Source organism: Sarcophilus harrisii, chromosome 5 (assembly GCF_902635505.1).
Source record: "Sarcophilus harrisii chromosome 5, mSarHar1.11, whole genome shotgun sequence".
NCBI classification, from domain to species: domain Eukaryota; kingdom Metazoa; phylum Chordata; class Mammalia; order Dasyuromorphia; family Dasyuridae; genus Sarcophilus; species Sarcophilus harrisii.
In genome coordinates this window covers 121279274-121300532 of record NC_045430.1, presented here as the reverse complement: position 1 = coordinate 121300532, position 21259 = coordinate 121279274, and the positions used below count along the sequence as shown (strand labels likewise).

The 21259-nt window shown below is 31.2% G+C and overlaps 1 protein-coding gene across 1 annotated transcript in view; it reads left to right on the top strand.

Moving 5' to 3' along the window:
* The window catches only part of ITPR2 (inositol 1,4,5-trisphosphate receptor type 2), a 503649-nt gene that overhangs the window by 403526 nt on the left and 78864 nt on the right, over nt 1–21259 (top strand). The window contains exons 47-49 of the mRNA XM_031938487.1: nt 2988–3180; nt 9309–9434; nt 14707–14882. Coding sequence (XP_031794347.1) covers nt 2988–3180; nt 9309–9434; nt 14707–14882 — 495 coding nt within the window. The remainder of the gene's footprint in view (nt 1–2987; nt 3181–9308; nt 9435–14706; nt 14883–21259) is intronic.

Sequence of the window (21259 nt, the reverse complement as noted above, 5' to 3'; positions counted from 1 at the left end):
TGGAAGTAAAGAAGGTATGAAGTCAATACAATATAAGATGTACTGTGAGAAACATATGCTTTTAGTTTGTAGGGCTAAGATTGTAGATTGTAGGATTAAGATATAAATGGTGCCTTAGAGATCATTTTGTTTAACCCACTTATTTGACAGATGAAGAAACTAAGATACATCTGTGAAAAGTAAATTGCCTTCAAGTCAAAGGAGAACTAACAATGCTTGAATTTGAAACCAAGTGTCCTAACTCCCAAAGCAGTGCTTTTTTCACATGTATATTCCAAAGATGAAAAAGAATCATTTACTTCTCCTTATTATCCAAGTAGTTAATGCCATTTTTTTTTAGGAGGAGGGAGGGCATACTTGGGATCACTTATTCTTTGGTAGCAAAGTTCCAGGAAAAGAGGCATAGCTTGCCTTTCTTCCTGGAGGCAAGAAAATTGGAATTAAGAATATCTCTTCATTGAAAAAATCCAAACTTCAGAGCTTTTTGAGAAATAAAAACCTTTTGCTTTCCAAATCCAGAAAATGAAAAATGTTTCCATTTTGAATTGCAAAAAGAGAGAGTAAGTTGTATCTTCATCAAAAAAAAATATTCAGTTGTCCATATGCCATATTCCAAATGCTAAAGATTCACACATTTTCAGAATTAGAACACCAGGGATCGTCTAGTCCAATGTATAATACTTTATTAATTAATTTTCACAACTTTGGAAATAATATTTATCTAGACTATCTAAAGGAAAATTATTCTGAATCAATGAAATTTTATATTATAGAATTCTAAAAAGAAAAGTTTTATTATTGTTTTTGTTATTGTTAAACACAAATAATAATTTAAGTTTATTTTAAAATATTGTTCACTACTAGTATTCTGGAGAACTACTGTAATGAATTTGATGGAAAAAATATGTAACTATCACATTAGTCTTTTAACTACAGATAATAGAATCTTAGAATCTATATTTAACTTTTTCACTTGAAAGAGACTGGCAATTCAGTACAGTACTCCCTGACCCTATTTTCCAAACTATTTTTCCAAAGCTTGATTGCTTTCAATGATGAGGAATTCCCTACTTGCACCATTTCATTTTGAGTTCTTCATTGATCTATATGAAAATTAATATAAAATGTTTACTCCCATTATAGCCCTTTAAATATTGGAAACTGATTAATATTTTCTCCCTTTATCATGAGCTTATGTTAAACATCTTCACTAAACAACCATTACTCATGTGATACAATTTTTAGTTTCCCTCATTCTGGTCTCTTGCTCCCTTATGTCCTCTAGTTTGTTAATATATTGTGATACAAATCCCATAACTGAATATAACATTCCAGACATCATAGGCATAGTGGTTTCATTATTTCTTGTGAAATTATTTAGGTCTGTTTTATTGATGCAGACTAAGATTGTGATAGTCATAGAACAAAAACAGAGCTTGTAGTCAACTAAAATCCTGAAATTTTTTTCACATGAATTGATATCAAGTAAACTATCTCCAATTCTGTGCTTGAACAATTAAATTTTTAAAAAAAATTACATGTGAAACTTTGCATTTATCCCTGTCAAATTTTTCTTTTTGGTCCTACATTCTAGCCTTTCAAAAGTTCTTCTGTAATACATGAAAACATCCCTTCCCCCTTAAGAGGATGAAATATTATTATCACCAATAATGTCTATATGTACATTTTAAGAGCTTTAGCTTGATCCCTATCTGAATTATCTGATTTCCAATTAGGGAAGTCAAGAGTAATGAGGCAATAATTTACATATGTGTATCTGAGTTTATGTTGTACAAAGAATACAACAATATATGCATTGTTTTAAATAATGAGACATATAATACATCTCTTAGAAACTCATAACACACCATATAAATTATCTTATCTATTTCATAGCAATATTTTTTAAAGAAAGGTTGGAATATTTGTTTCTTACCTTCTTATTAGACTGTAAGGTCATTTCTTATCAAAATGTTTTATTTTACCTAGTTTCCTTGAACACAATGCTGTGCAGATGATGAGCTGAATTAATATTTGTTGAATGAATGAACCAAGTATTTATTAAATATCTACTAAATGTAGTACATTGGTTCAGATGCTAAGGTAGATATATACATAAATAAGGTCACTGCCATCAAAGACATAACAAACTAATAGGAATGATCAGACTAATATGAAAATAAATTTAATGTAAAATCAAATTTCAGTGCTATGATATCTGGAAAGCCATGTTTATTTATTGGAACACCATATCAAAACACAATTTTTAATGAAATTCAAAATTTTTTCTATTATGATCTTTTGGGTAGAATTCTTCATTGATTAGTATAAGCCACACTTTGAAAGTAGTCACTTTGGTAGCTTTTATGTTAAGGGTACTTTCACTTCTTTTTAACAAGTAAGTGTCTTTTGGAGTATACTATTGAAACAAAATTCCAATTATTTTCCTTTTTTCTCTTTTTGCAATCTGCAGAATTCCATCTAGAGACTATAGTAAATATATACTGAGAATTGGAGGCTAACTGCATAGTTCTAAATATGAAAATTCACAATGTAAAATATCCAAACTTTCCAAGTATAGTAGAGGCATCATAAAGTTTCCTCTTTCCCAAAAGTTATCAGGATTCTATCAAGAATTCTTAGTGAAATTATTGTTGGATGTTAACTTGTTGAAAATCTTCAACTGTCTCTTTTTTCTAAACATCATTCTATTTCCTCCTTATCTTTTGTCTTTAAAGAAGTCCTTTTAATACATTGAATCAGAGACTATAACTATGGGTTTGTCAAAACAACTTTAATTCAGAAAAATAAAAAGTAATAATTCTTACTGTTTTGGGGGAAAGCATTAAACATCAGGCATATATTTCATTTAAATGAATTCTTCAGTTTCGTATTCTATATCACATATACTCATGCTAAAAGAAAAAAAAAGTAGACTTAGATTTAAATGCTTAGAAATCTAAGGATACCACAAATTTATATTTCAGATTGTTCGTCATGATAGAACTATGGAACAGATTGTTTTCCCTGTTCCAAATATATGTGAATATCTTACTAGAGAATCCAAAAGTCGTGTTTTCAACATGACTGAGAGGGATGAACAAGGAAGCAAAGTGAATGACTTTTTCCAACAGACAGAAGATCTTTACAATGAAATGAAATGGCAGAAAAAAATCAGAAGTGAGTATTTTAATTAATAAAATGAAATTATTATGCTGTGTGTATGAGACAAGAATAAATTTAACTGTATTTCATGGCAACAGTCCTCTTTTTAATCTGTATTTTTTATGTCTGATATTACATGCTTAAGATTGTAAACTGAGCCTACTTCTCAGAGACACCTGCTACTTATCGCTGGGGAAAAAAGAGAAAAAACGTGAAACTAATTAGATAGCCTTTTGGTTGTAATCCTCTAGTTTTGTAAATATTATGTATTGCAAAGTAGCAGCTGTCCATTTCATTGTTAAATAGAAAAATGAACAGCTGCATAGCTAATGTTCACTGAATAGACCTTGAATGATTATTAACAAATTGTGAAGAGAATATAGAAAAATAGCAAGTACACTCTTCTTCTATTGTCTTATGATTGAGATTTTCTAAAATTTTCAGTGTCTTATCAAATCACTCAATTCTTAAAAGATGATGCTTGCAGTTAGATAAAATGAAATAGCTGCTTTATTGATCATAAAACTTACTTTACTATTTATATATGTCTATAATATCATGAATTTGGGTTTTCCCTTCATTGGTGTAGATCAGAACTCATCCATGGCTTTTTACCTTGTTTAATTTATATCCCTGCCTTTCTACCTATCCTCCACAGAAAATCAACCAAGTCTGTAAAACTTAGAGCATAAATATTGAATTTTCTTACCTAATATCCATTAGTGACATCCGAGTTATAAAGGAATATCCTGGTTTACAAAACTGAACATTACTTTTTCCAGGATATGGAATATATTTGTCTTATGGTCTTATGATTTGGGACATCAAAGAATGAAAGGATGCTAGCCTTTTCTGATTTGGGGGAAGGTACTTCTAAGTTGAAAAGAATCTTAGGTTCTAATAGGGTTTTGTTACAGCAAGTATTTTCTAACTTTTAACTTTGTTGTCACTGCTTCTAGCTAGTGGTATCATTCTTTTTGCTCAGAATATTTTAAAAATATAAAACTCATAACTTTAGAATTGACTTCATGATGATTTTTTAAATCACAGAAACTTTTAAGGTATGGAAAATTATAATATGTATTGGTTGGAAGGATCCTAGAAATTTTGATTTGAAAAAGTATCATGTGGAAAGGAATATATAAATTAAAAGAATATCAGAAGTTCTGGATTTCATTAGCAATTAAAAACATAATTTAAACAGTTAAGGCAATATAAGAAGTCAAAATATACAAAAGGCCAAAATAAAAACCACCAATGAAAACTTTATTACATAGAGTTGAGAAATATACAAAAATATAAAGAAATCATAGTTAAGAAAGAATTCCCTGAAGGAAAATGGTAGAATTTTGGGGGTTATCTTTATGACAAAAAAAAATCCAGCCCAAAAAATTAAGTTGGCTCAAACATTAAACAGATGCATACACATTATCAACGCATTATCAGCTGAACTGTTATATCAAGGGCAGTAACTGAAACTTTTGGTTATCTTGTAAACTAGAAAGTGGTGGAACTGGATAAGATGCATTAATATTGGTACAAACTCTTCACAGTGGGGCATAAATTGATTCCATGGCACTTTGCCAGCTTCCCTTCAGATGTCAACCTAATCCTACCTTTTTTAACTGAAGGCATGATATATTTATTCCCAAAGGATGAGAATGCTAATGGCCTTTTTGAATAGATGGATAGAAAGATAGACTGATGGAGAGAGAGATAGATGATAGATAGATAGATAATTTATTATGTGCTTACAAATACCAGGCCTTGTGCTAAGCACTGGAAGTGAAGTGACTTGCCTAGACTCAAACTACTAGACTGGGTTTAAATTCAGATCTTCCTGACTCTCAGCCTAGTGCTCTATTCATGGTGCCACCCAACTGCTTTCAGGATAAAGTAAAGGTATTCTCAGGGCCAAAATAGTCCTAGAAGGAGAATACGATATCCTAATAGATTGATAGCTAGAGATTAAGTGGTATTATTGGAGTTATTGGCTAGGAAATGAGGTGGAGGCATGCTTTTGGACTTGAGAGGTCACTTATAAAGACCAAGGTGATAGGATTTTTATAAATAATAAAAAATGTCTATGCTAGTATTGCATTAAAAATCTATAAATACATTTAAAAAATTGGCCAAGGAACAAAATAATTGTGTACCAAAAATTCCCAGGGCAAGTCAAAAGCAACTTATTATCATTTCTGTAATTATTGATTAAACTGTCCAAAAGCACTATAACATATGTAGTACCATTGTTTATTTTTACAAAGCCTTTGTCTCAGGTCTATACTAGTTTTATTTATATATGGCAAATATATAAAGTAGAATGGGAATGTTAGAGTACTTGGCCATAGAAAACTGTTTTCTATTCAAAGCATGCCTTCTATTTAAATCATGCCACCAGTACAATAATATCAAGACAATTCATATTAAATTTGGCATTTTTCAGGGAGATAATTTAAGACCATTATAGTACTGCCTAGCTTTAGATTTGTTTTTATCTATCTCAAATGGAATTTCTCTAAATGTGGTTTCTAAATTAAGGAGTCCAACTCCAAATATCTTGTTACATTTATGAATATATCCATGTATATATGCATATTTATACATATACATAACACCATATAAATATTTTTAATGTCCACACATTAAGATACTTATTTGTATTTTGAAACCATACCTGAATTAGAAAAACATGTTTAAAGTAACCAATACCTATGCAATACCAATACTAATATAAACATTTAGAATTGTAAGTTAAATTGCAAGAGTCTTGATGAAAGATTATACAATATTAACAAAATATAGGATCTGTAACATTTAGGAAACTATGAAAAAACAAAGGGGAAAAGAAGACACTTTTATAGTACATGACGAGGGAAGTGGGAGAGAAAGGGATCTAGCTTTTATTAAGTATCTACTATGTGCTGGACATTTTGCTAGCAAATTTGTTTTTATGGATCAGTTTTATATGGAATCAGTTGAAGGTAACAATTTTGTCTGTGTTGATATTTTGGTTCTGATAAAATTTGATTTTTTTAAAAAGAATTTCATAAAATTTGTACTTTAACTGCTGATCATCATCTGCTAGTTTATGAAGGATAATATTTTGATGTATCATTCTGATCACTTCATTTGATCTTTCTAGTTACTAGATAGTGTTCTTCAGTAATATGTAGCACAATATCTATCATTTCACTAAAATATCTCCAGAGATCAATAAATCCAGGTCTCTGCAGATGACCTTTCTATAATTTCAGGTAGTAAAGACTAGTTTTATATCACTATAATAAATGCATTCCTTTCTGTGAACAATGACATGACTAATCCATTGTATTATTCATTTTCTCTGTTGATATATTGTTGTTTGAGTTCATATAGATCTTAGCTATGGATGGTCTTTTTGTTTCACTTTTCATAAACTATATCCAGGGATATTATTATTATTATCTACTTCTCATCTTTTTGATGTGGTTCAGATAGAAATAGTTCTGGTTCAAAGCTCCTTGTACTTCAATATTTCTTTTTCTATGGACTATTACATAAGTGGGTTAAAAACATTGTTTTATTTTTATATTTAATAAAGCATTAGAAGTCAAATTCATTCTATATGGGTTCTCTGAAAGCATTCTTATAACTACTCCAGTAGGAGACAAGAAAGCAGATATAGATATATGTATGTGTGTGTGTATCTCATCCTGTTGCCACATTATTTTTATATTCTCAGCCATGTCTCTATAATTTGTATTCTCATTGGCTGTCCTCCCTTCTCCCCTCTCCCCCAAGCCATTCCTGGAAACTCTTTCCCTCCATATTTCTAAATCTCTGCTTTCTTGACTTCCTTCAAGTTTCAGCTATAGAGTCACATTTTTCCAGAATTCTTTCACATTTCATATTTTTTCTAGTCCTTTTAAGCTTAGTGCCTTCTCTCTGAGATTTTTTTTTGCATGATAATAATTTTCATGATTTCCCCTACTAGATTGTGAGCTTCAAGAAAACAGGGATTGATATTTTTGATCTGTTTTGTTTTGTATTTGTGCCTTTATATATTCAACTTAGCATGGTGCTTAGCAGTAAGAACTTGCATGCTTGTCTACCTATTATTTGAAAGCTTTGTTTCATGTAAGTTGGGGAGGAGATTGAATATTGAGAGAGGGTAATATTTATTTATCTATTTATTTATTTTTTGCTGAGGCATTTGGGGTTGTGACTTGCCCAGGCTCACACAGTTAGGAAGTATTAGTGTCTGAGACCAGATTTGAACTTCGGTCCTCCTGACTTCAGGGCTGGTGCTCTATCCACTGAACCACCTAGCTGCCCTAGTAATACTTATTTTAAATGTTGTTCTCTCTCTAATTTTTGGGAATCAACATTTTGTCTGGGTGATGATGGGTACCAATTATTTTGATTCCAGAAAAATTTAACTGATTGAATTCTTTGTATTATTTTTTAATTCTGTAGGATGACTTGTCTAAAAACACAGTAAGTTTTTGATATGTAGTTTCAGTTATCAGATCATGTTTTGCCAAGTATTAAAATACAGTAGACAGTATATGTATAGCCTGCTATTATTTATTACATTGTCTCTAGCTTTTCCTTGCACAATTTAATTTGATCAGTAAGTCTGAAAGCCTTAAGGATAAATTCTATAGTTCCTGGTAGTAATGATTTTTGTTGAGTTAACACCATAAAACCCTTCATTCCCACAAACAAATTGCATGAATCAGCCATTTATTCAATTCTTCCTTATCAATGTATTTGGGCCTAAATTTATGTGGGTGTCACTCATGGAGAGTCTATTCCATAATTAGATCTTAGTGCTTCAAAAACTTTATCTAGAGACAAACAATATTTGACAAATACAATGGCATGTACCTATTGCCAATCTTGATTATTGTAGGTTTTTGATTTGTTAGAGAAGTGCTGGATCTGGAATTAGGAAGACATGAGTTTGAACCCAGTTTCAGCTATTTACTAGCTGTGTGATCCTGAGCAAATCACTTAACCTGTTTGACACACTTTCCTCAGTTAAAAAAATGTGGATAATAACATTACCTACCTCAAAGGTTGTTGTGAGGATAAAATGGGATATTTGTAAAGCATATAGTAGTACCCAGCACATAGTAGGTCTTTAAAAATACATGCTCCTTTCCCCTTTGTGATATCCAATATGAATATGTATGAATCTTTTCTTCTGGAACTGTTCATTTCTCTATTGTTTCCTTAGTGTTACGAGCTCTATGTTTTGTTTGTATTATATTGTATTGTCAAATGTCTTACAATTCAACATATAATTCCAATTGTTTATATTGACTGGCTTTGCATAGATGTTAGATGCTTTAACTTATTCTCATTTTATCATCACAACAACCCAATAAGGGAGGTAATATTATTTGCATTTTGCAGTTGAGGAAACTGTGCCAAAGAGTCAAGTGACTTGCTCAGGACCACATGGCTAGTTAAGTGTCTAAGGCTGGATTTGAACTTATGTATTCTTAACTCCATATCGATATGAAATTAAAAGCCTTCAGAAAACAAAGCTATAGCAAATGGAAATGAAGTACAAATTCATCACCATTTTCCTGTTTGCTAGTGGAATTTGTCCTGAAGATATTTTAGTGACATGAAAAGGAATCTATAGAACAATACTTTTGATCAATTAAAAATCATTTTATGTATAATAGTCTGTAAACATTAAACATAAGAGTGTAGTTGGAAAGTGAATTGTCCCAGCACCATTTCTATCTACACTTCATCAAATATGAGAACAATAATTATATTGAAGAAGATAGTGGTAGCTATGATTTTATATATGATGCCATTCTTATTTTTACATGAATTTAATTTTTATGAACTTAAATCATATACAAAGAATAGAAAAGAAAATCATGAAACCATAAACTTCTGTTGCATAAAGTAGAAATTAAACATGGTCATAAAGAAACTCAATCTTGTTTTTGTCTATGTCCCCCTTCTGATCTTCTTTCTAATTGCTGACATGTAAATTAAAAAAAAATGTTTCATTGACACTTTTTCTTTTTTTTTGCTTCACTATTAACTCTACCTCCCATGTCTCTCACCCCTTTCTTTATCTCCTCCTCCCAAGTAAAGATCTCCTTTGTAACAAATAATTTTGCCCTTTCTAGATAACCCTGCACTGTTCTGGTTCTCTAGACACATATCTCTCTGGGGGAGCATTTCATTCAATTTGGCTGTATTCATCAATTTAGCTGTTGCTCTTTTCTACCCATTTGGAGATGATGGAGATGAAGGTAAGTATTTATATTACTTTAAATAGTAATGTTTACACACTCAATATGAGTATGAAAATCTATCTTACTCTGCAGGAAAGTAGTAGGAGAAAGAGAAATAGGAAGGGGGAGGTTGATGGAAGAAAGGGCATTTTGGGGATGGGATGGTTAGTAGCAAAACATTCTTGAGGAGGCTCAGGGTGAAAGGAGAGAAAATAAAAAAACAAGGGGCATAGAGTTAGCAATAGTAACTGGAAAAAGAATTTTGAAGTGGGTTTCTCTTATGAAGGCCTCATTTTTCAAACATATAGGGAACTCAATCAAATTTAAATATAAGAAAGAGCCTTTCCACAATTGATGAGTGATTACTCAGACGGCTATAAAATGATACATATCTTTTGACCTAACAATACCAGAATCCCAAAAAAGATTTTTTATAAAAGGAAAAGTCCTTAAAAAAGGACTATATGTACAAGCACATCTATAGCAGCACTCTCAAATCAAAGAATTGGAAATTGAGGGGATGCCAATCAATTAGGGAAATGGCTGAATAAATTGTTATATGTGACTATGATGGAATATTTTTGTTTTATGGGAAATGATGAGCAGGATGTTTTGAGAAAAACCTGGAAAGTCCTCCATGAACTCAAGCAAAATAAAATGTAATGTGTACAGAGTAATAGCAATGTTGTGGGATGATCAGCTGTGAATGACTGCTTATTCTTAGCAATACAATGATTTATGCCTATTCTGAAAGACTTATGATGAAAAATGCTATCCATAAGAGAAAGAACTGATTGTGTCAGAATACAAATTGAAATATACTCTTCTTTTAATTGTATTTTTCTTAAAAGTTTTTTTGGGAGGGTGGGAGTAGGGGAAGATCTATGTTTTCTTCCATAACCTGACTTTTATGGAAATGTTTTGCATAACTTCACATGTGCTTTCTTAAAGGGGATAAGGGTTGGGGAAAAGGGAGAAAATTTTCAAAATAAATGAAAGTTAAACATTCACCCTTACAAAACAATGTTTTCCAAATTTTTCTCTTTCCCTCTTCCCCTCTTCCCCCTAGATAGCAAGTAGTACAATATTGGTTAAACAAGTGCAATTCTTTTAAACATATTTCCACATTTATCATGCTGCATAAGAAAATCAGATCAAAAGGGGAAAAATGAGAAAGAAAAAAAACAAGCAAAAAAGCAACAACAACAAAAAGTGAAAAGCATTGTGTGATCCACATTCAGTCCCAATAGACTTCTCCCTGGATGTAGATAGCTCTCTCCATAACAAGTCTATTGTAATTGGTCTGAATCACTTCATTACTGAAAAGAGCCAAGTCCACATTTGATCATCACATAATCTTCTTGTTGCTGTGCACAATCTTTTCTTGGTTCTACTCACTTTATTTATCATCAGTTCATGTAAGTCATTCCAGGTCTTTCTGAAATCAGCCTACTAATAGTGGAACCAAAAGTTTTAGAAATAAATATAAACAATTACTTTACATATAGCTGAGGAAATAAAAATATTAAAAACTAAAGTAATTCATTTCAGAAAAAAAGGAAATGTTTTTCAGTTCTGGAAAAAAAAGTTGCTGCTAACATTTTCATTGTTTAATGGATTTGAAGTTAATATTCCATATGTACACTATGTTGTGTGTATGAATGTGTATGTATTATAGTATATAAATGTCAACACACAATAAATACCAGATAGACATATAGGCTCCCTTACTCAAACCCACTACTAACCTTACCACCACAATTTCTTTGCCTTGTATCTTACTTCACTCCATTTCCTGACAAAGAATGGAAGGAGCTGTCAAAACAGAGCGTTTATATAAATAAGAAAGGTATAAAAGAATTTTTTGAATAAAGTAACAGCTTACTCAGCAAATACTTCTTCTAGAGAAAGTAGAAATCCTAAGGAATAAGATAAATGTAGCAGAGATGGCTCAGGAGATGAAGGGATAGAAGGCTAAATGTGGTCCATCTGTAATTCAAGGATAGAAGACTGTGAATAGAAGGAGTAAAGAGGCAGAATTGATATTATGGTAACCACTGAAGTAGCAGTTGTTTCTGGGCTAGGCATAGAACCATTAGTGAAGGTACCTTTGGAAATCTCAATAAATAATTTTTAAGCTCCTACTATGTTTCAGGCACTATGCTAAGAACTGGGGATACAGAGAATATCTGCCTTAAAGGAACTTACCTTCAAATGGCAGAGCTAACATGCCAATAAATATATACAAAATAAATCACACAGGATAAATAGGAACTATTTAACAGAGGAAAGGGTTGGGGAAGGCTTCCAGTAAAAGATGGGATTTTAGTTAAGACTTAAAGGAAGCCAGAGAGAATAGCAGTAAGTGGAACAAAGGAAGGAGAGCATTCAGAACATGGAGGCCAGCCAGAAAGAATGCCTGGTGCGGAGAAATGTAGTCTCATATATAGAACAACCAGGACGTCCGTCTCACTGAGTAGTGTGGGTGTAAGGTGTAAAAAGGCTGGAAAGATAGGAGAGTGCTAGGTTTTAAAGGCTTTGTATGTTAAACAGCTTTTTGTTTAGGGATCTAAAGACAATAGTGAACCCCTAAAGTTTATTTAATGGGGTGTGTGTGTGTGTGTGATATGATTGGATGTATTCTTCAGGAAAATTGTATATTATACAAGTCCTGATTGACCTAGATTACATTTTTCTGAAGTAGATAAACAAAATAGTGTATGTATAACTTTGTAGTTGTTAAGGTAATTTGTTAGATGTTAATATGAGTGAAATGATAAGCTGCTAGTGTGATCACATAAATATAATATAGGCATGGGGAAAAGAAGAATTCCAAAAATATTATATTATTTTAAAATGTCATATTGAAGATTTGAAGGAAAACATTAAAGTTATTTCACTTTACATTTTTTTTAAAGCTAATAAAAACAGTTTCCTCAGAGTGATATTGTTCTATAGTTTGTAAATATAATTTTAACTGGGATTTTTTTGAGGGAATATATATATATATATATATATATAAAACAATAATGCCAAATAAGGGAATAAATAAGTATGTCTTATGACTTACAAAGTGTAGCAAATTTATTATCTTAAAAGACTCAAAAGAGTCAAAGATATTGTCAAATTAGAGGTACTTGAGAGAATAATTACATCTTTAAGGGTTTACTGAAAGACTGAAAGATTCACCTGAATTAGATAAACTTAAGAGATGGAAGGAAGGCCATCTAGACCAGCCTGTACTTTACAAAAATCCCTCTTCAACATATCTAAAAAAAATGGTCACGAGGCCTATGCTTAGAAATCTTGTATGAGGTTATTTTGGGGGAAGAGGCAGGATTCTGGAGCTTGAATGACTAAAAATTTTGGTTACACAGTTATATTCACACATGCAAAAGGAAGCAGAGAACAATGCTAATGCAAGAGCTTTGGTGCCTGGTTCTCTGTCTCCCCTCAGCAAATGTTAGGAACAGTATCTGGGGTTTAGGTGTTAATTTCACTGACATGCTGAAGTACATGAAGGGGGTAGCAAACATACTTAGATTCGTGTCTATAAACTGAGGCGGTCACCTAACGGCCTTGGAGTCGTTTTCCTTTGACAAAGATATCATAACTCTTCTGATCTTTATCATGTTGAATGATGGGCTGTCATTGAAATTGCTTGGTCAGCTAGCCCATTTTATCTCTGACCAATAAATGCCCTCTAAAACATTCCTGGAGTTAAGTACTCATCTGACCACTTGAGCTTGGGGATCTCTGGGGATCGTTCCCTCTTGAGGCACTTTAAACAAGTCAAAGCTTGGATACTCAATGACCTCAATGAATGTAAAATTGAATTACTGTATGTATGAATTATGTCTTGTTTTATGTTTTATTATTTTATGTTTTATTAAGAAGCTAATATTCATAATAAGCATAAATTGGCACCCTTCAGAGCAACAGGGGACTATGATGATTGTGGTACCAATTTAACTTTTTTCTGGTCCTCCAAATTAAAAATGATTAGATCATATCATAGTTAATTTTCTTTTTTTTGAAAGACAATAAAGAGCCCTCTTCCCAAAACTGAATTTTTCCTGTAAAAGGCAATAGAGAGATTTAACTCCCAGGAAGTTGTTGCTTCATTTTATGACTAAAATAATGAAATAATTTAAAACATTATTTTAAAAATCTAAACTGATGCTCTTAACTTAGTAGCTTATTTTACAGCCAACAAAATTCTCTGTTCTTCTGCCTGGAAGTATTAAAACTCACTTCAGAATAAAGATTTGGATAGCATTGGTATCAGAAACCCTGATAATGCCAAGGTTTCAGTGATAGTGAAAACTTTTATAAAACTTAACTATGTAGAAACAAAGATTTTAAAACAGTAAGCAGAGTTATAGCCAAGAGAGATTAGAATGGTCATGGAACTCTTGCCAAGGGAAAACAAGCACAAGGTCTCAGGCTTTTTGGCTACCTCAACTTTTAGCCACATGTCTGAGATATAAATGTTGTCCCCTAATATATTTCTACAGTTTTATGAAGACAATTAAACTATCACTCTGAGAGAGTTCTCTTACATCAGTACATCAATGTTTTTCACATATCCAAACATTAAAGAATTGATTATACTGATTTCAAAGGAAAAACATAAATATTAAAACCACTATTTTAGGACACTAACAATAATAAATTTAGTTTGTGACATTTTTTTAAAGTCAGCTGAAACTTTTGGTCTTTTTGGTAAAATATTTTATAGTTCTGCCAAGGCTTAAGTTAGATCAAGTGACTTCACAAATATTAGAACTTTCTCACTTTAAGAAAGAAACATTACATTTCTGTAAATATTTTATTAAAGAATTAGAATTCTGCATCTTGGGTCCTCCTTTGCCACTTATAATTAGGTTTCATAATTAGAGAAAAAAGAAGATATAACACTATAGCACATATCAGATGGATCACATATGTCATTAATTTTGAGATTGAAATTAAATCTCTTAGTAAGAGATGTAACAGAAAGATTTAATAAATCATTTTTATAGCAAAGCAAAATGTCTCATTTGAGCAATTCTTTGACCTAGGAGAAGGTTCATTAACCAATGAATGCTAACAGCATGAAATTAATTTTTATCTTACAAATTGGAATGAATAGAAATTGTTCTTAAAAATTTCTTCTTTAAGAGTATTGATTGAAATTATTATGAAAGTGTTCTATGTTTTGATTGAATCTAATATATTAAAAATGGGACAGTAAATGAAATAATACCATTTTGTTTCTTTCTTGTTTAAAAATTTTTCTGTCTTATAGGCACACTATCTCCATTGTTCTCAGTCCTCCTTTGGATAGCAGTTTCAGTCTGCACAGCTATGCTTTTTGTCTTCCCCAAACCTTTTGGTATTCGACCATTTCTTGTGTCCATAATGCTCAGATCTATTTATACAATAGGACTTGGACCTACATTGATACTTCTTGGGGCTGCTAATGTAAGTACTTACAATATTAATACTTTAACTTATGATATTACAAATTAAGCAGATATTACTGTGAAAATGCAAACCTTTGCTTTGATGTATAACATACAATGAGCTTTTATTCATTTGGAATCTACATTACCAGAAAATAAAGCTGTTTTAAAAGACTCAATTATTTTCATTATAATTTTAGGACTTGATACACTTTACCCACATAATAAGAAAAATAAGCAGGTTGTCATAATTTAACTGATTACAAATCGATTAACAAATCATGCAATTTAAAATTTTCCACCTAGGAAAGCTGAAGGTAAAATTTGAGCAAGGTGAATTTATAGCTGTTTCATGTAATAAGAAATAAATTTATGGAACTCTCCAAGAGTACTGACAGGAGTTATACATGGATTCAAAATAGAGTTGGATATCCAAAATATCCAAGAAAAGCTGTCATGTATTCTTATAGCATGTCCTTTAGGGTTATTTTTGGCAACCAAGGTCCAGGCTGGATGAGCCATGGTTCTGACTTAAAGCAACTCCTATGTTTCTATTATTTTTTGGTCTGAAGTATAGTCACAATGTAGTATGTATGGTATATCACATAATAAATGAGAACAATTAAGCAATCATCAGAACAACTTATCTTTCAAGTCTGGAAGGTAAAAATTTTATACAATATTAATTCATTTATCATCATTTACTTACATTAATGCAATTCAATATTATTCAAACATAAAATTACCTAACGACAGAAGGGAGGATGGAGGGAATAAGCATTTATAAAGTACCTACTATGTTCCAGGCACTCTGTTAAAACACTTAAAAAATAAATTCTTTTGATTCTCACAACAACTCTATGAGGTAAATGTAGTTCTTTATCCCCATTTTGCAGATAAAGAGATTGAGGCAAGACAGAGATTAAGTAACTTGCCTAAAGTCACTACTAACTGAGGCAGCATGTGAAGTTAGATCTTCTAGATTCTATTGCTCTATCCATATTGCCACCAATGATTCCATGCTAACTATCTCTATATGAAAAGCTTCTCTATTGGTGAATCCCACCAATTTGGGGCATCTCCATTAGCTATTTGTGTTTCTACAAAACCTTATTTTTGCTCTTCATTCTATGTGATCCATCTAGTATCCTTTGGTAGAATATATTCTATCTTTCATCCAACTTTATCGCTGACCTTTTGGAAGAGATTTTTTTCCTGTCATCAAGACTTATACATCCAGACTCAATAGCACCTTTCAGAACTAAGTAGAAGTAAATTGCTTCTGAAGCAGAATGATTGCTTTTTGTGCTAGCCACCAAAATTTATTGTTGTTGTTGGGTTATTATTACTTTTTAAATTTATATTAATTTAAAGGAAAGTTTTAATGTTAATATATACTAATATATAGGATATCCCAAAAGACTTAGTACAATTTTAAGCTTTAATGGGTATTTTAGTTTTTGATTTAATTTGTTTGTTCTTTTGTTTTCACAATTAGTAATATATTTTCCCTCTAGGAAAAGGGAAACAATAGCAAATGGCCATAGACATCCTTCCCAGGATTGAGTTTACTTAGCATTCTTCATACATTTTAAAAATATCTAGTTATTTATGTTCTAGACTTTGGGAAAGATTTGAATTTTTTTTTTTTTTTGGCTAGGCAAGTGACTCACCTGGGTTCACACAACTAATAAATGTTAAGTGTCTGAGGCCATATTTGAACTCAGCTTCTCCTGACTTCAGGGATGGTGCTCTATTCACTGCACCATACCTGCTGGATTTGAATTTTGGATGAAAAAATAATCTCTTCTTTTGTAGAGTTTATTGTTATGTAGAAGGAAAAGACAAAATTGGATATTTGTGACATACAGTATTATATAATGAATGCATTAGAAATTTTGAGGATAAAATACTACATGAGATCTGGTGGGAGATGGTCTTTACTAGTCAAAAGGATTGTAGAAGATTTTTGAAGGGATATAATATATGGGTTTGAGTTTTAAAGGATTAAAACTAATTTAACCTGTGAAAGAAGGGAATAAATATATTACAAACAATGTAAGTATGTTAAATGCATAAAAGTAGGAAGACCTGTTCAAAAAGTCTAATTTCACAAGACTATAGAACAATGTTGAAAATGAATAAGATAAGGCTAGAATAATAGTATGATAGCATGTTCTAGAAGTCATTGAATGCTGGTAAAAAGAATTTCAATTTTACTCTATAGAGAACAATTTAATTTTTGAGTAGAGATGACATGAAAAAGTTATTCTAGCTAGCATTTAAAATATAGAATTGGATAGAGGAGAAAATAAATATTGAGATCATTATTAAGATTACTGCAGAAATCCAGACAAGTAATGAGGATTCCTGGCAGGGTTGGAACTGGTGGAAATAGAGAGGAAGGCAATAAATGAGAAATTTTGCCAAGGTAGAAATTAGCAGGGATTGCTAACTGAACACTAGAAATAGGGTAAAGTTAAGCATCAAAGATAATTTTCAGATTTCTAATATTAATTATTTAAAAATTAGAGCAAAACCTTGTTAAATTAAAGATGTTATATTACTGACAATGTTCTAATCATGGAAAATACGTTTTCCCCTCTATGAGGAGAGAGGAAAAATGTAAACTTAGCAAAAATCGAAATATGTAATTTTTTTTTAGTTTTGATAGCCCTAAAGCTTCAACATAGTCATAAATCTATATTGATTGTTGTAAATGAAACTTTAATAAGTTTAACAATATTGTATAATTTTTGCTAGTTTATGAAAAGAAAACCAGAATGTGAGAAGAGTTATCACTAGCAGAGTAGAGGAATCAGTGTACTGTAGTTGGAAATGAGAAACATTGTAGATATATTATCTGGCCTCTACTGCCTATAAACTTACTAAGTGACATTAGGCAAGTCATTTCTCCTTTCTTGAGATAAAAAAATTTAAGTCTCTCATCTATACATTGAGAATTAACAATATTGCCTTGTCTATGGCTTCCGAATCAGAGTTCTATAAATCTCTGACCCAAATTTGGGTCTTTTGGATAACATATGGTAGAAATAGTTCAATTCCCAATCAGCTAGAATAATGTCATTTAATAAAATTTTGACTTTTAATACTATTATTGTTGAATGTTGGATCCAGAAGGTACATGGAGGTTTAAATTGGTCAATCATGAAAATCTTTCTATATTCTTTCTTTCCTACAAGACTATTTTTTATTTTTTAGTGCTTCATTGTTTGATTTATTAATATCTTTTATTTTCATCTGTCTTCTGAAATATTACTCCCCCCCTTTACTCTGCCTCCCATAAGTCTTCCTTCTTATAATTGAAATTAGAAATTATATTTAAAATTCATTTTTTTAAAAGTTCTAAAATTTTTTATGAGAAATTTAGAAAGATTTGCTTAACAAATATCTATTGATTTAAATGCAAGGATTTATGAAGAAAATGGGTGATAGTCTTCAAATATCCATATGTATTTAGAAGACATTCTCACATAATTAACTCTCTAACATGTTGAAAAAAACTCTTTTTTGTTGTTTTTGTTCTTTGCATTCATCACTTACTCCAGCTCATTATGAACTTTTTCATTCTTACATTACCATTGTCAGAATCATTGGTATTCATTTTTAACCATCAGTTATCTCCCCTTACCTTTATCTTTTGTATATTTTAACTATAACTTGGTCTTTTTCAACATTTCAATCATTCATGTATTCAGAATTTTATTCTTGTAAACATACTAGACATCTTGAGGAAATTTCTTCTGTATAATTTGAGTCCTTTTATAACCATACTATCCTTTCTTTAAATTATTTGAACATTTTCCTTGAATTCAGATATACCGATTTTCTTTCCCACTTCTTTATTACAAGTTTTGAGATGACATGATCAGTTTCCCCCAAGGTATTCATCATTTGTGTCCCAGTAACTTTGTCTTCAGTGTTACTTAGATTTAGGTCCAGACTAGTAGTATCCCTCACTGCTTTCTCTTGTGTTTGAAGATTAAAATAGCATAAAAGCATGTCAGATCTTTGTCAGTGCTTTTCAGTGGAAACCATAGCAGGTATTTGGAAGGATGAGGTTCTCACTGCTATTTTATTGTGTCTCTGTACCTACTTTGTGAATTTTATCTACAGCTTTCTTCACAGAATTTATAAGCTGATCTCCAGATCACAAGGAAACATTGGAGGACAGTAGTAGAGAATTAGAATGATGCATGTAGTTATTTGTTCGAAGACTAATATGCTGGTTTACTTGCATTGTTAATAAAAACAAATGCTACTATTCTCCATCTTTTGTGGAACCTCATATTTCACAACTTATATAGAGGGCTTCTATTTTCTCTAACTTTTTGTATTTCTATGAAAACTGATAGAGATACTATTACACATTTTATGACTTATTTCTGAATTTTCATCTACCATCTTGAAGTATTGAATTGCATATAACATTACTTCAGTGATTCTTTCTTATACAAATATACCCATTAATTTTTTTCTTACTCTTAAAATAGCTTATTTAAAGAATTTCTGCTGAGAAAATGGTATTATGCCCTTAAGTAATTTCAAAATTTCCCATCATTATTGAGCTTGCATAGAAAAAAAGTGAGTCTTTGACCTGATAGGAACCTTAAAAGTTATTATTCTCCTCATTTTGTAAAGAAGAATAAAAAGACCCAGAAAATTCAATAAGCTTATTAAAGGAAACAACAACTAAGGGGCATAGCTTGGATTAGAAACTAAATCTGATTCTTATGTCATTACTATTTCTACCGTACTATCTCTTTTATGAGTTCTACAAAATGGATATAAATGTGCTTTACACAGCTATTACAAAGAACCCAAAATAATAAAAATATCTCAAATATGTCCTTAACCAATAAAATTAATGTTAAATATAATTAACTTTTAATTAACAATTTTATTGTCCCTTGGTTTAGAAGAGTTCTTGAAGTTTTAAAAAGATTTTATTTTATTTTGCTTTTCTCAGTTTAGTACCTGCTTATGAATAAAAATATCATAAGCTACCTTGAATGAATAGCTATGTAAGAGAGATAGGAAAAGATGGAGTTATACTTTTTTTGCCTTGGTCATAGCAGGGATGGTTGTGAGGTGTTATGTTAGTTTGTGAGAATTATTATATTGCTGTGTTTTTAAAAAAAAATTCGACCTTCTTGTTGCAAATGATTCCTGAGAAATAGCCATTGGGAAATGAATGATAAGAATTAGCATTTAATAATGATGATACTGGTAATGGTGATGACAACAGTTATGTAGCACTTTAATATTAACAAGGTAGCTAGGTGACTCAGTGGAGAGAGTGCTGGACCAAGAGTTAGGAAGATCTGAAGTTGACTGAGCAAATCATTTAACCTCTATTTGCCTTAATCCATTGGAAAAGGGAATAGCAAAGAACTACATTATCTTTGCCAAGAAATCCCCATGGGGTGACAAAGAATCAGTCATGACTGAACAATTACAAATGACTGTTAACAAAACTGCACAACCTAACCACCTCTAGAAACTATTACTCACTCTGCCTTGTGTATTTTTCTAGGGGGCTTGGAAGTCAGAAGAGAGGTAAAGGTTCAGAAATGTGATTTATATATGCAAAACTCTCGATATGGAAACTTTTTTTTTTTTTAACCAATCAGGATTGATAATTCACCATCATTAATAATCTTAGAGGACTGAGACAGAGTTTAAATGAGTTGTCCATGATCACTCAGCTAGTGTGTGTCAGGGAGACAAAAGCTGGCCCTCTGTTCACTATGTCACTGTGTCTCTCTTATTGTATATAGTATGTATTTAATAAATGTTAAATTGAATTGGAATAATAATGTTTAACTATATATAGATAGATATAGATATTTGTAATACACATATATACCCATATATATACATGTATATATTTATACACACATATATATACACATACGTACATGTATATATACACACATATAAATATGTATATATTTATTTATATATATATATATATATATATATACACACACACATACATGTAGTTTCTCCCATAAGAACATAAACTTCTTGAGTGTAGGGGCAATTTCCTTTCTGTCTTTGTATACCTATTACTTAGCATAGTGTCTGGTACATAAGGTACTTATTAAGTGCTTGTTGATTAGTTAATAACAAAAGATTTTGGCAATGGATAGAGTATTGGATCTGTAGTCAGCAAGACTCGAATTCAAATCAAACCTGAGGTATTTCTCAGTGCTGTGACCTTGGACAAATCATTTTACTACTGTCTTCAGCCTGTTTCCTCATAAGTAAATTGGGGATAATAATAGTACCTATCTCCCAGGATTGTCGTGAGGATAAAATGAGATACTATATGCAAACTTTAAGGTGCTATATAAATGCTAGCTTTTATTA